General features: G+C 33.3%; 1 protein-coding gene across 4 annotated transcripts; it reads left to right on the top strand.

The window, feature by feature from the left end:
- Positions 1 to 4,882: 4,882 nt before the first annotated feature.
- Positions 4,883 to 13,222, top strand: LOC100819832 (ARM REPEAT PROTEIN INTERACTING WITH ABF2). 4 transcript variants are annotated; one of them, XR_001383395.3, is made up of 20 exons: positions 4,883 to 5,278; positions 5,370 to 5,539; positions 5,656 to 5,828; positions 5,913 to 6,033; positions 6,123 to 6,197; positions 6,304 to 6,398; positions 6,589 to 6,664; positions 6,913 to 7,020; positions 7,369 to 7,497; positions 7,610 to 7,678; positions 7,845 to 7,904; positions 8,091 to 8,214; positions 8,340 to 8,479; positions 9,631 to 9,694; positions 9,821 to 9,900; positions 11,128 to 11,192; positions 11,281 to 11,398; positions 11,495 to 11,619; positions 12,381 to 12,602; positions 12,949 to 13,222. XR_001383395.3 is itself a non-coding variant. In XM_006590332.4 (19 exons), exons 1-19 carry the CDS (start codon positions 5,035 to 5,037, stop codon positions 13,010 to 13,012), a joined length of 2,100 nt encoding a protein of 699 aa, XP_006590395.1. In that variant the 5' UTR covers positions 4,883 to 5,034; the 3' UTR covers positions 13,013 to 13,222. The 4 variants fall into 4 exon arrangements, 2 of the variants coding, with proteins under 2 accessions (XP_006590395.1, XP_003539157.1); XR_005887054.1 differs by having other exon boundaries at positions 12,381 to 12,607; XM_006590332.4 differs by lacking the exon at positions 12,381 to 12,602.
- Positions 13,223 to 13,621: the final 399 nt, after the last annotated feature.

Below are 13,621 nucleotides of genomic sequence, written 5' to 3'. Positions count from 1 at the left end.
ACCCATAAAAAAATCTAGTATTAATATTCAGTGAGTCATGCAAAATAAAATGATAGTTATATTGTTTACAAACAAATGCATATAATTAAACTCATATATTACCTATGTTGCAGGTGAAACTTGATTTTGAAATGAAAAGAAAAAATATCTTAAGTGCATTGATAATAATTTGAGTCTCAATCATATTATCTATAACACATGGAGATAGCTTACAGTTACATTTAATAAACAAAATTAATGGAGTTAAATAAAATACTTACAAGTTTCTTTTTAAAAATTTCATAGACCATATCTGATGAGATTATTTTTTAGGACTAAAACTAATTTGGATAATAAAAATCATATTTAAACCCAAATTTTCCGTACACCTTGATCATTAACCATTTTCAAGTGCAGTAAGTATTAATTCTGAAGGGAAACAAAAGTCATTCCTCATGCTAGGTCCGCCCACTTTGACTCCCCAATTTGGGATAAATTCATTTTTTTTATATTTATTAGTGCTTCATAAACCATTTCTTCAATTTTATAAAAATTCTTATCACGGAAGGTTTTCTCTTGGTCCCAAAGCCATTTGTAACCTAACTTTCTTTCTTTAAGCATTAAGAGTTTTCATTTCCTTTCCTTTACAATAGTACACTACCCAGTTGAGCACCCCCCTCACCCCCAAATGCCTCTTTATCTTTCTTCATTTTATTCCCATGGACAGTGAGATGTTTTGGAGTAAATAATGCCTACTATATAGACTTGCATGTCCTTGACTGGAATAGCACATGATTCATACGAAGTTCATAATTGCTCTCATCGAATAGGCCTATTAATTGTTGAACTAATCGCTTAATTTATTAGTCAAGATTCTTCCAAAATTCTACCATTGATATTCAAGAAGAACGCAGGCACATGCGCGTATTTATGCCGAGTAATATTAATGCTTTTATTCTCTTGAATGAAATTGCATATGGATTTTGGGAAACATTGTTATTCTTAACCTACCTTCTTGTTTTATTCATACAAATTTTGGGAGAGTCAATATTGCAAATAATAAAGGAGGTTGGGCCCTAATGGGATAGTTCGGAGTCTTCTTGTTTTGGTGTTCTGAAATCAAAAGTTGTGAAGCTTGAGGTTAACTGGAGTAAGTTCAAATTTAAGTGTTGCAAATTCAAAATTGTCCTAGAAAAAAAAGGAAAGAGCCGGTTTATCATGGTTTTTCTCTTTTATTGGTTTAAATCACATATATTTTTTATTAGAGATAATTATATTTAAGTCAAATAAGATTATTATAAACGAAAAAATTATTCTTTCAAGTATTTAAAATAATTAAATACTCAAATTCAAACCTGAAACTTGTAATTAAACTGAAACAACCCACTTGATCTCCATACTTGATAGTACATGTTCTTCCTTCTTGTTGTGAGGAGAGAAGTAAGTACATGAAAATATAAGAGATATAATTAAAAAAAAAGGAAGAGAAATAGAATTGAAATAAAATAAAATATTAAGTTGTTTGGTTTAAGAAAAATAAATATTCAATTCAAAAAGGTGAACAATAAAGTAAAATTAATATTTTAAAATTGTTTTGTATGAATGAAATGAGAAAATAATTTAAAAATTATACATATATAATCGTTTAAATTTGTGGATTTAATCAATTATACAAGACAAACGATCGATTATTAAAGGTCCAACATTTCAAGATGCAAGGCACAATTGATTATTTAATTTGAATAGTCGATTGTGTCACGGGATAAAAAATAATTGGTTAATGGAAGCCTCTGATGCATACAGAAATATATTTTTTTGGGCCCATGATTTAAAACTTATCTCTCTTGTAAATTTATTGTACCAAACACACATACATTCTTCTCTGTGCACCCATCCTCTACAAATCTGGTTCACCAAACACAGGTTAGCCTCTGGTCGGTAAAGAGGAAAAAATGAATATAAAAAAATTAAATAAAACATGTAAAAAATAAAGTAAACATAAATATGTTAGCTAAAAAAGAAATAAAAAAATATAAAATAAAAAAATATAAAATATAATAAAAAGTACTAATGAGTTCCATCCTATTTTTCCCTTTATTTTCATTCAACTAAACAACCAACATTATTTTTCTTCCCTTATTTCCACTCTCTTTCCTTCTATATGCTATCATTCAATACATTTATATATTTTTTTACTCAAAAAAATATTTGTTATAAATTAGCAGTCATTTACATATATATTATGCAAATATAACTTTATTTTTTATTTTTACTTAATCATACTTTTTGCTAGTCTTCTTGATAACCTTAAATAAAAATTCTAGCTCCCACCATTGTGGACACTGCATAGGAAAATGAAAAAAAGAAGTGCTGGACGATGAAATAAAAAATGCCGTCTGGTTCATTGTTTTCATCCCCAATTTAGCCATATGTGAAAATTAATCATCATTGATCATATATGGTGGCATGTTGCAGTATGAGGTGTTCCAAAGGGCTTAAAATCTGCTGTGGTGTCACTGCCATTCTTCTAATTATATTGTTAGTGGTGCTGGTGGTCTTATTCTCTACTGTCTTCAAGCCTAAAGACCACGACATTGTCCTGCAGTCAGTTAAGCTCTAAGGTTTCAAACTTGAAGTCACTTAGCATTGATATCACTTATATTTGGCCAAAATATTGCTCCATGCTGTTGTGTATGTCTTCAACTTTCTTATTTACACCAATAAGTAGTTTACGAAAGATTACATGTTCTAAATAATTTGTTCACCTTGGCGATTGTGTGTATATATTGTCAAAAATCTATTGAACCTTTTCTTTTCTACGTCCCTAGATCACACACGTCTTTATTCTCTTTTAGCTTCTAATTTCTAAGCGTGTGTTTAGGAGCCAGATATGCTCAATGTAGTTGGATTTTTTCCCAATCCATCAGAAAAATTTATTCTCCATTTAGTGTTTTGAAATGTAGAAACGGACATTTTGGAGCTTTATAACGTTAATCTAAACGCACCCTAAAACCCAAAGGTTGAAAGGAAATGATAAGCAAGATGCTACAAGCATAATATTGATGTGCGTTGTGTAATTTGTAGATCGCTAAATGTCACTAACAGTTTTATATTAAATGTGAATTTTCTATATAGTTTTGTTAAAATTAAGAAAATAAATATACTTTTTCAATAGAACTTAAATAAAACTCTTATAATAACAAAATATAAATAATGTACAATGTCAAATCACATGTTATTTACTAGTATAATATAATATGCTTCAAAGATAATCTTAATTATCTCTTAAGTATTTTTTTATTAATAGGAATGGATTAAGAGGTTTACAATAATTTATATATATTTTTAATCAATTGAGCTAAATTTTTTAAGTAATTACCAATTACCTCTGTAGTTAAAGGTATCAAGGAGTTTGTTATATTTTATGTTACTTTTTATCTTATTAATTAGTTTACATAATTTTTGTTTATAGATTTATACAAGTCAATGACATGTCCCACTTTTATTTGTCAATTATTGGTTAAATTGTGAGAGACTTAATTTAATTAGTTAAAAAATTATTCAAATCGAATGCAAAAATTAAAATAAGAGGGTAGAATCGTCTATAAAATAAAATTTAATTTAGAGACTAAAAATATAACTAAACCTTAATATTTTATTTAAAGTCTCAATTATTTATGCACTCGATATACATATATTTTTTAAAATTTAATTTTGTCTCATAGGTATAAATTATTTATATTTTTTACTTTGTTTAAAATTAATTATTAATCATACAGATTTTATTATAATTTCAAGTGTTTTATTTTCCTTCATTTATTTAATATTTAATAAAAATATATAATAGCGAAATATTTGTTAGCAGTATGTATGGATCCCGCTGGTGGTGCGGGATTAGTCTGAGGTTAGTCTATGATAATAGTGATTTGGGAGATTCAAGGTCTCTTATCTGGGGAAAAAAATAATATGTACTAATTAAAATACTATCCTCTTAAAATTGCTAAGAGCCAATCTATAATGGACTCACATTGGGGTTTGGCCCAACAATGCTCCATATCTTCTGAGGTCTCTGTTCGCGCCTTTTGACTTCTGCATTAGCTCTAAATTCATTTAAACTACTTATCTACATTACTAAAATATAGTAGTAGTATATTTATATTGAAAAGTATTTCTACCTTTAAAACAAAGAAATTAATTCGTCAAATTCGATAATCCAAATTCCAAATTGAACAACCAATGATTTTTCAACCCAAATCAGATCTCTTTCACGTACCAATACCATCCATCCTCTTAATAGTTTTTAAACCAAAGGTAGTTACAAAAAGAAAAACCCGTAACTGCTAGCACGATGATACAATAACAATATGATAGAACTTAGCATTATTACATTACGAATGCGATGCTCAAAAGTATATTTATTTATTTTTGACAAATTTAATCATAAGCGAACGTATAAAAAGGCCCACAAAACTTTATCACTGGACCTGCTTTCTTAATCCACACTAACCTAGCATGCACGGCGGCAACCCTCTTACTAATTATTATGCCTATTTACTTTTTTTTTTTATCACATCTACTTCTTTTTTCTGTAAAAAAAAAAAAAATGTTACTCACGTATAAAAAGGATATGAATTCGATATGTGTCAAAAAAGAACTGCATAACTGCATTCAAATATCTATTATTGCAAACGCAAATCTTTAAGAGAAGGAAATTAATTGTATCATAATTAACAGATCAAAAGTAATAAAAATGTCTCAAAATGAAAATGATAATTTTATAGATTAATCATTTCTAAAATGGATAAATAATTCATAGCAACAAGTAATAAAAAATAATCCCCCGCCTCTTTTAGTGAGTCAAAAGGAAATGGAGGTAAATTCCGAAATAGCCCTTCGATCTCGTGTTCAAATCCCGAGTTCCATTTGGGATGAACCTATTTTGTTTCCCACCTCATTTCTGAACAGTTTTTGGTTTGGGTTGCGTGGCGTCGCGTTGCGGCGAGGGACTCACCTTCTTCTTCTTCTTCCTCTTCTCGTTATTCTCTCGTCCATTCTATGGAGCTTCAGAGGCGTCCAGATCAGTGCCTCCCGGAGAGGAAAGGGCAGAAGAGGAAGCTCGAGGAGGAATTCGATGACGACCCACAGATCTCCCCTCCTCCCACCGGCGACGCTCGCGACGCCCTCCTCTCCGACGTTAAGGAACAGGTTTCCCTCCTCGATTCCACTTTCTCCTGGAACGAACCCGATCGTGCCGCCGCCAAGCGCGCCACGCACGCCCTCGCCGATCTCGCCAAAAACGGTAATAATAAATCTCTTCCCCTCCTCCTCTCTTTGCTGTTTCCCTCCGTTTCTTCCCGCGCGTTTCATTCGCTGCTCGTATTTCTTTGCAGAGGAAGTCGTTAACGTGATTGTTGAAGGAGGCGCCATTCCGGCGTTGGTTAAGCATCTTCAAGTGCCTCCTCTGCCTCTGCCCGAAACCGACCGTGTGCCAAGACCAATGCCGTTTGAGCACGAGGTCGAGAAAGGGAGTGCTTTCGCGCTTGGACTTCTCGCTGTCAAGGTAATTTCACTTTTCTTCTTTCTGCTCACTATTAGATACTATATAGTTGAAGGAAGTTTTGAAGATAATAATGCCTGATGGTCTAATTATGTGGTATGAAAAAATGCTTTGTGCAGCCAGAGCATCAACAACTCATTGTTGACAGTGGTGCCTTAAAACATCTTGTTGATCTTTTGAAGAGGCATAAGAATGGCTTAACATCTCGTGCCATTAATAGTCTCATTCGTAGGGCTGCAGATGCCATCACTAATCTTGCTCACGAGAACAGCAGCATTAAGACTCGTGTCAGGTTTGTTTCTTTGAGGACTACCATGCAATTGAAATTTAATTTGGAATGGTTTTGTTCTAATGATTATCTGGAGTTAATGTGTAGGAAGGAAGGCGGGATTCCACCGCTTGTTCATTTGCTTGAATTTGCGGATACAAAGGTGCAAAGAGCAGCTGCTGGTGCACTGCGAACCCTTGCTTTTAAAAATGATGAAAATAAAAATCAGGTTAGTACTTGGTGGTCTTCAGTGAAAGTTAGGAATTTAAATTGACTTCCATATGATTTGAGTAAGCCGCATGACATCATGACTTGTAGATTGTTGAATGCAATGCCCTTCCAACTCTGATTCTAATGCTTTGCTCAGAAGATGCTGCTATTCATTATGAAGCGGTATTGCTAGTGCAACCTTAATTATAGATGCTAAATTTTGCAAGTGTTGAGTTTGGTCTTTACACTTCTCTTACTGGGCACATGCAATGAATTTTTTGAATTACAGGTTGGTGTCATTGGAAATCTGGTCCACTCTTCCCCTGATATAAAGAAAGAAGTTCTTCTTGCTGGAGCCTTGCAACCTGTTATTGGACTACTTAGGTATTTTTGCACTTCACACTCTGGAAAACTACTTTGCTCCTTTCCTCCCTTCTCCCAAGTCTCAACCCTATACTTAATTTGTATTGATATAACCCAAAGGTTTTTTTCCATGGCAATAATCTTCAATAATGTATATTGCTGAAAAGGATATCATTCTGTTAACCTATTCTAATGCTGTTTTATGCAACAGCTCCTGTTGCTCTGAAAGCCAGAGGGAAGCAGCATTGTTACTTGGACAGTTTGCAGCAACTGATTCAGACTGCAAGGTAAGCATGAAGTTTAGTGTTCTAATTCTGTACTGAAAGGTGAGGGAGAGGAGGTTAGAAAAGGAAAACCCCAACACCTCTTGTTTTTATGTTTGTCGACTGAACGGTGTAAAGTGGTGGAATGAACAATGATACACAAGAAATTTTAGTTTGGATTTTGGAGCAATAGGATGGGTGGTTGTTAACTCATCAATGCTTCATGTATTATATCTCTTTTTAATTTTTACCTTGTTGTTTGATTTTTGTAGGTTCACATTGTTCAGAGAGGTGCTGTCCGACCTCTGATAGAGATGCTTCAGTCCTCTGATGTTCAGCTAAAAGAAATGTCTGCCTTTGCATTGGGGAGATTAGCCCAGGTTATTTGTTTTCCCTTGTCTTTTCCATGTCGGAGTTCACCTGTGTAAGTTGAGAAGGTTAAGTCATTTTTATATTCATGGAAATGATTTAATGTTCATTTCCTCTTTATAGTTTTCAATTTGTAACATATATTCTATGCACTTCCTTATGTGTTGAGGTCTTGAGGATTATAATTAATGTCTTATCTCAGTACAAAAGTCATCTTACTAGTTTCTTGTAGTACAGCTTTATAAATGTTTATAAATGCAAGTGTTATGCACTATTTCCATGTGTATGTTGAATCATTGCTTCCAGTTAACACCATAACCTTTTCCTTTGGCCTGAAAATATTTAATTTTAAATTTCAGGACACACATAACCAAGCTGGTATTGCACACAATGGTGGCTTGATGCCATTACTGAAGCTTCTTGACTCCAAAAATGGCTCTTTGCAACATAATGCTGCATTTGCTCTTTATGGCCTTGCAGATAATGAGGTAAAATAAACTGTGAATTTTAATTAAAGATCTTGTCTTGATCATGGAAAAACTCATCACTTCTAACCAAAGTTAATTAACTGTTCCTTTTTTATTTTTCACTGTCCCTTAGGATAATGTGTCCGATTTTATTAGGGTAGGTGGAATTCAGAGACTGCAGGATGGAGAGTTTATTGTTCAGGTAAGTTTGCCTGTTTAATACCTATGCAGTATCTCTGGTTTGGTTTCAGGGTTTCTGCATTTTCCCTTTGTTGCCTATATCAACGGAGATTCAATACTTCAGATAATTGCATACTAGTTCTCTCTTAAGCACACACTGATCTATAAGGAATTGATTATCATTGCAGGCAACTAAAGATTGTGTTGCAAAGACATTGAAAAGATTAGAAGAGAAGATTCATGGCCGAGTAAGCACCATGTCACATTAACTTGTTACTTGATGCATTTTACTGAAATTAACATGGAAATGACAAGGATGCTACTTCTGTATCAATTATAAGTTCTACTACAACAATCACCACCTAGCCTTATCCCACAATTTTTTATTTCTATATCTCATTCTAATTTGTCACCTATTAATTTTCTTTTTGTAGGTGCTGAACCATTTGTTATATCTCATGCGAGTTTCAGAAAAGGCTTTTCAAAGACGAGTTGCTTTAACTCTTGCTCACCTTTGTTCTGCAGATGATCAAAGAAAAATATTTATTGATTATAATGGTATGTGTCTTAATCAAATCTCCTGCTTAAGTTTGATGTATGTTGTTTTTTGCTTTTAAAATCGTTTTTCTAGGTGATTTATTGCTTTTTCTTTTCTATTTGAATCTAAGCATCTGTCCATGCAGGTTTGGAGTTGCTTATGGGGCTTCTTGGCTCTTATAACCCCAAGCAACAGCTTGATGGAGCTGTGGCTTTATGCAAGTTGGCCAATAAAGCTATGACTCTGTCTCCTGTAGATGCCGCACCCCCATCTCCAACACCCCAGGTAGGCTTATAAAAAACTTGGCTTGTCCTCATTCTTCATAGCATCATTGCTAAGAGTTTGATTGTTTTTTTCCCAATATTTTCATATGATCAGTATGTTTGTATATTGATGTTTTCTAGGTTAATTTTCTTTTCATGTCCTTTTCACAATGATATATGTAAAATTTGTTTCCTCTTTTTATTTTGTCATTTTTATATGATAGCATCTCTGTGCACACATCCTCATGCTTAATATGGCTGGTGTTAACTGTGAGGCTGATTATTTTTTAAAATCCTATCTGATATGACCAAGGAGGCAAGGGCACCTATCATTCTGTCAAAAGCTTATGCTGTTAGCTTAGACACAACACTTTAAGATAAAACACTCTGCTTAGACACTGTCCTTCCATATTTAAGCCATTGGGCATGGGTCACTGGATTGAACCAACCCGCAGAGCCAACATGCACTCTCATGACCCTTTGACCATATAATTTTCTCTCTCTTAGAGGAGGTTTGTTTTTGAGCCTTGAGATAATTGGAAACATATCGAACCTGAAATTCAAATATGTATCAGTTCAGATACCCAATCATATGACTAAGAGCGCTTACTAGTTACTACTATGCCAAAAGCTTAAGCTGCTATCATAGGGAAAACTTTTGACATTAACACATGCATCAGACATGGGATCTTCCCTATTTAAGCCACCGGGCATGGGTACATTAGGTTGAACCAGATCCACAAACCCAACATGCACTATCATGATCCTTTGGCCATATCACTACCGACAAGCTTGTTATTTAAATTTCTTCTCACCTGTCATCTGTGCCCATATAGTTGACAAGGGTAACAACACTGACTTTCTTTTTTCTGATTCACATTTTTGTTTGACATGTGATATCTCTTCAAAATTGATGATTAAAATTGATTTGAATATTGGGGATGGTGTCTAGTTATAAATATATACTCTAATTAATTAGCATCTACATCTGCAGATCCAATAATCTGTAGTTAACATGGCCTGTGTCTTCAAATATTATTTCTTCCACTTGCATACTCATAAGCTTGATGCACTGCTCACTTTCTGTGTTGTCTAAAATTCTAAATAGTTCTGGATCCGTAAGGTATTTTTGTAAGTTTTAAAATCTGTGATCCTAGACTTTTCTTCTTGCAGGTCTATTTGGGAGAGCAGTATGTAAACAATGTTACCTTGTCCGACGTTACATTTTTGGTTGAAGGTTGATGCTTTTTCATTCATATTGTTTTCTTAAAACTGTTGCTTGGAAAATAATTTACCCAAAATGCAGTGTTGTAGCTTTAGTTGACATTTGTAGATAATCTGATATTTTCATACTTTGCTGCAGGCAAACGATTTTATGCTCACAGAATCTGCCTCCTTGCATCTTCAGATGCATTTCGTGCAATGTTTGATGGTGGTTATAGGGTGAGTATATATTGATCTTCTCTAGTGGGATCATGTTTCCTCTCACCCACCTTTTCCTGTTATTATTGTTCATTGACTATCAGTTGGAAAAAGAAAACTATTATTGACTCCTTGATTTCATGAGAAACATCTTTTATTATCTACTACCTCCGTTCCTATATATAAGAAACAAATGGGAACATTTTTTTGTTCCTAAATATAAGAAACATATGGCCACCTTTAAATGCATTAATTGCTAATTTCCTTCTATACCCTGATTTATTGTAAAGACTACTAATGAGATAAGTCATACTTATTGGTGGAAAAAGTTATCCCTTAAAAATGAGTAGTGTCATTAAATGCTACCACCACTTAAATCAGTTGATTCAATGGGTATTTTTGGAATAAAATTCAAATTTATGATATTATTAATTAAAGTTAACAAAATTAACTACTTTTATTGGTTTTGATGAATTGGGTATTTGTTTCTTATATATAGGAACAAAGGTAGTATTATTTTGGTTTTATTGTTTGTCTACCTTGTGAAAGCTTTTACTCGAGATTTCGACATAAAATTGACTGGGGAATTTTGATATAGCTTCAGATATTGTTACATACTCCCTCCGGTCCTTTATATAAGAAACAAATAACTAATTTGCCAAGACCAATAAAAATATTTAAGTTAGTTTTAATTAATAATGTCATATATTTTGATTTTATTCTAAACATACCATTTAAATTCATTGGTTGAAGCAATGGTTACATTTAATGATACTACACCTCCTCCAATAAGTGTAACTTGTATTTTTGATAGACCAATAAATGCGTCAGAAATGAGTGGATGCCTCATTAATGGATTTTCATAAAATGAAGTGTCAAAATGAAAACTAGCAATTAATACATCTTAAAGTAGGTCTATGTTTCTTATAATTAGGAATTAGGACCAAAAAAAAATACCCTTTTGTTTCTTATTTAAAGGACCAGAAGGAGCATTAGATATGGTATCCTTTTGTCATGGGCTTATTCTAGGATCTACAGAATTATGGTAATTAGGATATCTGTAATTAATCTCTCATTTCTTAACCATATTATATAATAACACTCTCTGCTGTGTAGTTGACACACAGATTCAGTTGTCTGTTGTTTTCTTTTCCTTTCAACTGTTGGAATACTAATTTATGTTTCATAATTCATATTTTGCACAATAATATATTTTGTCTGATGTGCAAGTCATTTATTGTATGACAGGAGAAGGAGGCACGAGACATAGAGATTCCAAACATTAGATGGGAGGTTTTTGAGCCGATGATGAGGTCAAATAAATTCTGCATTCGTGTGCTTTATGAAAGTTGTGCTGTGAAAGCTTGTAATTATTTGTGAACAACTTAAATCTTTCTCCAGATTTATATACACTGGATCAGTTGATATCACTCTTGATATTGCCCAAGATCTCCTCCGAGCAGCTGATCAATATCTTTTAGAAGGACTTAAGAGACTCTGTGAGTACACAATTGCACAGGTCAGTTATGAGAATTTTTGTGCCCACACTTGTCCTCCTGTGCAATACTATTAGACTGGAAAGTAGATTCCTCTGATTTGATGTTTTTGGTCCCAGGATATATCACTGGAGAATGTGTCAAGTATGTATGAACTTTCAGAGGCCTTTAACGCTATATCATTGAGGCACACATGCATCCTTTTTATCTTGGAGCACTATGATAAATTGAGTGGAAAGCCAGGGTATCTATCTGAATCCCTCAATCCCGTGTTTGCTTTTTCTTTGCAATACATAAAAGATGTCTGAAAGAAATAAACTCAATCTAAATGGAATAAATATCTAAATCATCTTGTGTAAGTTGGAGGTTTTAGGTCAGTTCAGTTGCACCTACTTTTAATGCCAATTTGTCTTTATTTTACTTGTAGTTTTGGCAAAAGCATGTGACAACCTAAATGGAATATTCAGATATTGAAAGTTTTGGGATCTACTTAAACAATGTCATTCTTTTATAGGACTAAATCAAAACTATACGGCCTGCCATATCCAGTAATTATTTAGTTCTTCACTTGATTCCATGAACCTTTCAATTTTAGTGCAAAGCTGTTTCATTTAATAGCTAAATGGCAACCAGAAATTTCATGTTATTTTTATTAGTATTCAGATGAGAAATAATTTTTTTATGTGGTTATCAAAATATGGAAAGCTGTGTATGATTTTTCTTTGTGATTTGTGTTCAATATATTCCTTATCTCTTATTTCTTTCTTATTTATTTTGGCTGCATATTATCATATTTTTAATTTTGTTTGCTTTTGATTAATATGATAGACAGGGATCTTAAACTCTTTATACCCTTGGTTTGAAATTTTGAAATGAATTGAATAATTAAGTTGGACAGTTTAAATAAATCCCAAATATGATGAATGAGTTTCTCGTAAACATTACATTGGTTCTATGTCTTCCTAATCTTTCTAAAGTTTTGTTTCCACCAACTACTATTTGCAGACACTCTCATCTGATTCAGCGTATAATACCCGAGATCCAGAATTACTTTGTTAAAGCCCTTACAAAGGCCAATTCCAACATCCTGCCGTAATGCGCTGTTATATTATTGACATCTAACCAGTTGCGATGTACATAATGTGGTTGATGTTCTTTTTGTTGAGCCTGCGAAGTAAATCTCCTGGATCAAGTACAGCATGGCTTAAAAAATATATCTAACATCAGGTCATGTACGTTCATTTCTGATGCTGTGCTAGTCCCGTCTAGCTGTAACGTCATTGTCTTAGATATAGCAAAAATGACCTTCACGAACATTGTTTTTTTCTCCTGCAATATTGTGATGGTTCTGGCTTGATAGTTCTCTTTCTCAATTGATTTGGCATTACAATTGTTGAGTTTATGAGTAGTATAGGTTTCCCAAGCATCTAATGTATATATGACAATTAGATAGTTGTTTGTGATTGCTGATGAATGTATTGTAAATTAAATGCAAATGCATTTAAAGAATTCGTCATTTAAGCCATGCTGAATTCAGTTGCTGCTTATAAAAATTGGCTCTTTGTCTATGCAGTCAAGCGGCAACGGAATCGAGGTTTCACGTACAAGAATTGCTATGGGTCCCTACCAACTTTTAGAATTCATGGAAAAAATTATTTTACCCCAGTTCAAATTCACCACATCCTCTCTTCAATGTAATTTTTTTAGAATCATGGTTTTATGTACAAAATCTTTGCTGGACTAGATTGTGGCAGGGATGAGTGATTTCACAACCATCCCTGATTAAGGGAAGCGCGATTGTGGAATCCTCTCTAATTGCTAATAATTCCCCAAAGCTTTGCTGCTAATAATTCCCCAAAGCTTTGCCTACGTTCACTTGATTCAAGTTTAAGCATAGAAACTATATTAATTAATTCACGGTACTCGTTGCACCATAGCGCTGTATGAATTTTAATCTGTACTTGACAATCTAAGGTGACTGCATCACGTAAACTGGGTAACAGTTGAAGTACTGATTGAATGAGGGTAACTCTACCAGCAAATGATAGCTACTTATTGCCCTTCCAAGTTCCAAGCGAGACACTGATTGACCTTTCCAGGAGCACCTACTAATTTAATTATAATATAATCTAGCAACAACAGTTTTTGGATTTGTTTTCTGACAAAATTGATCATTGTCCAATGTCTTTCTTATTTTTCTTTGACAATATTGAGACAGAATATACTATATATATGCAAAGTCTAAA

Source organism: Glycine max, chromosome 11 (genome assembly GCF_000004515.6).
Source record: "Glycine max cultivar Williams 82 chromosome 11, Glycine_max_v4.0, whole genome shotgun sequence".
In the NCBI taxonomy this organism is placed as follows: domain Eukaryota; kingdom Viridiplantae; phylum Streptophyta; class Magnoliopsida; order Fabales; family Fabaceae; genus Glycine; species Glycine max.
Note: the sequence above shows the minus strand (reverse complement) of the source record. Positions and strands in the feature narration are given on the sequence as shown.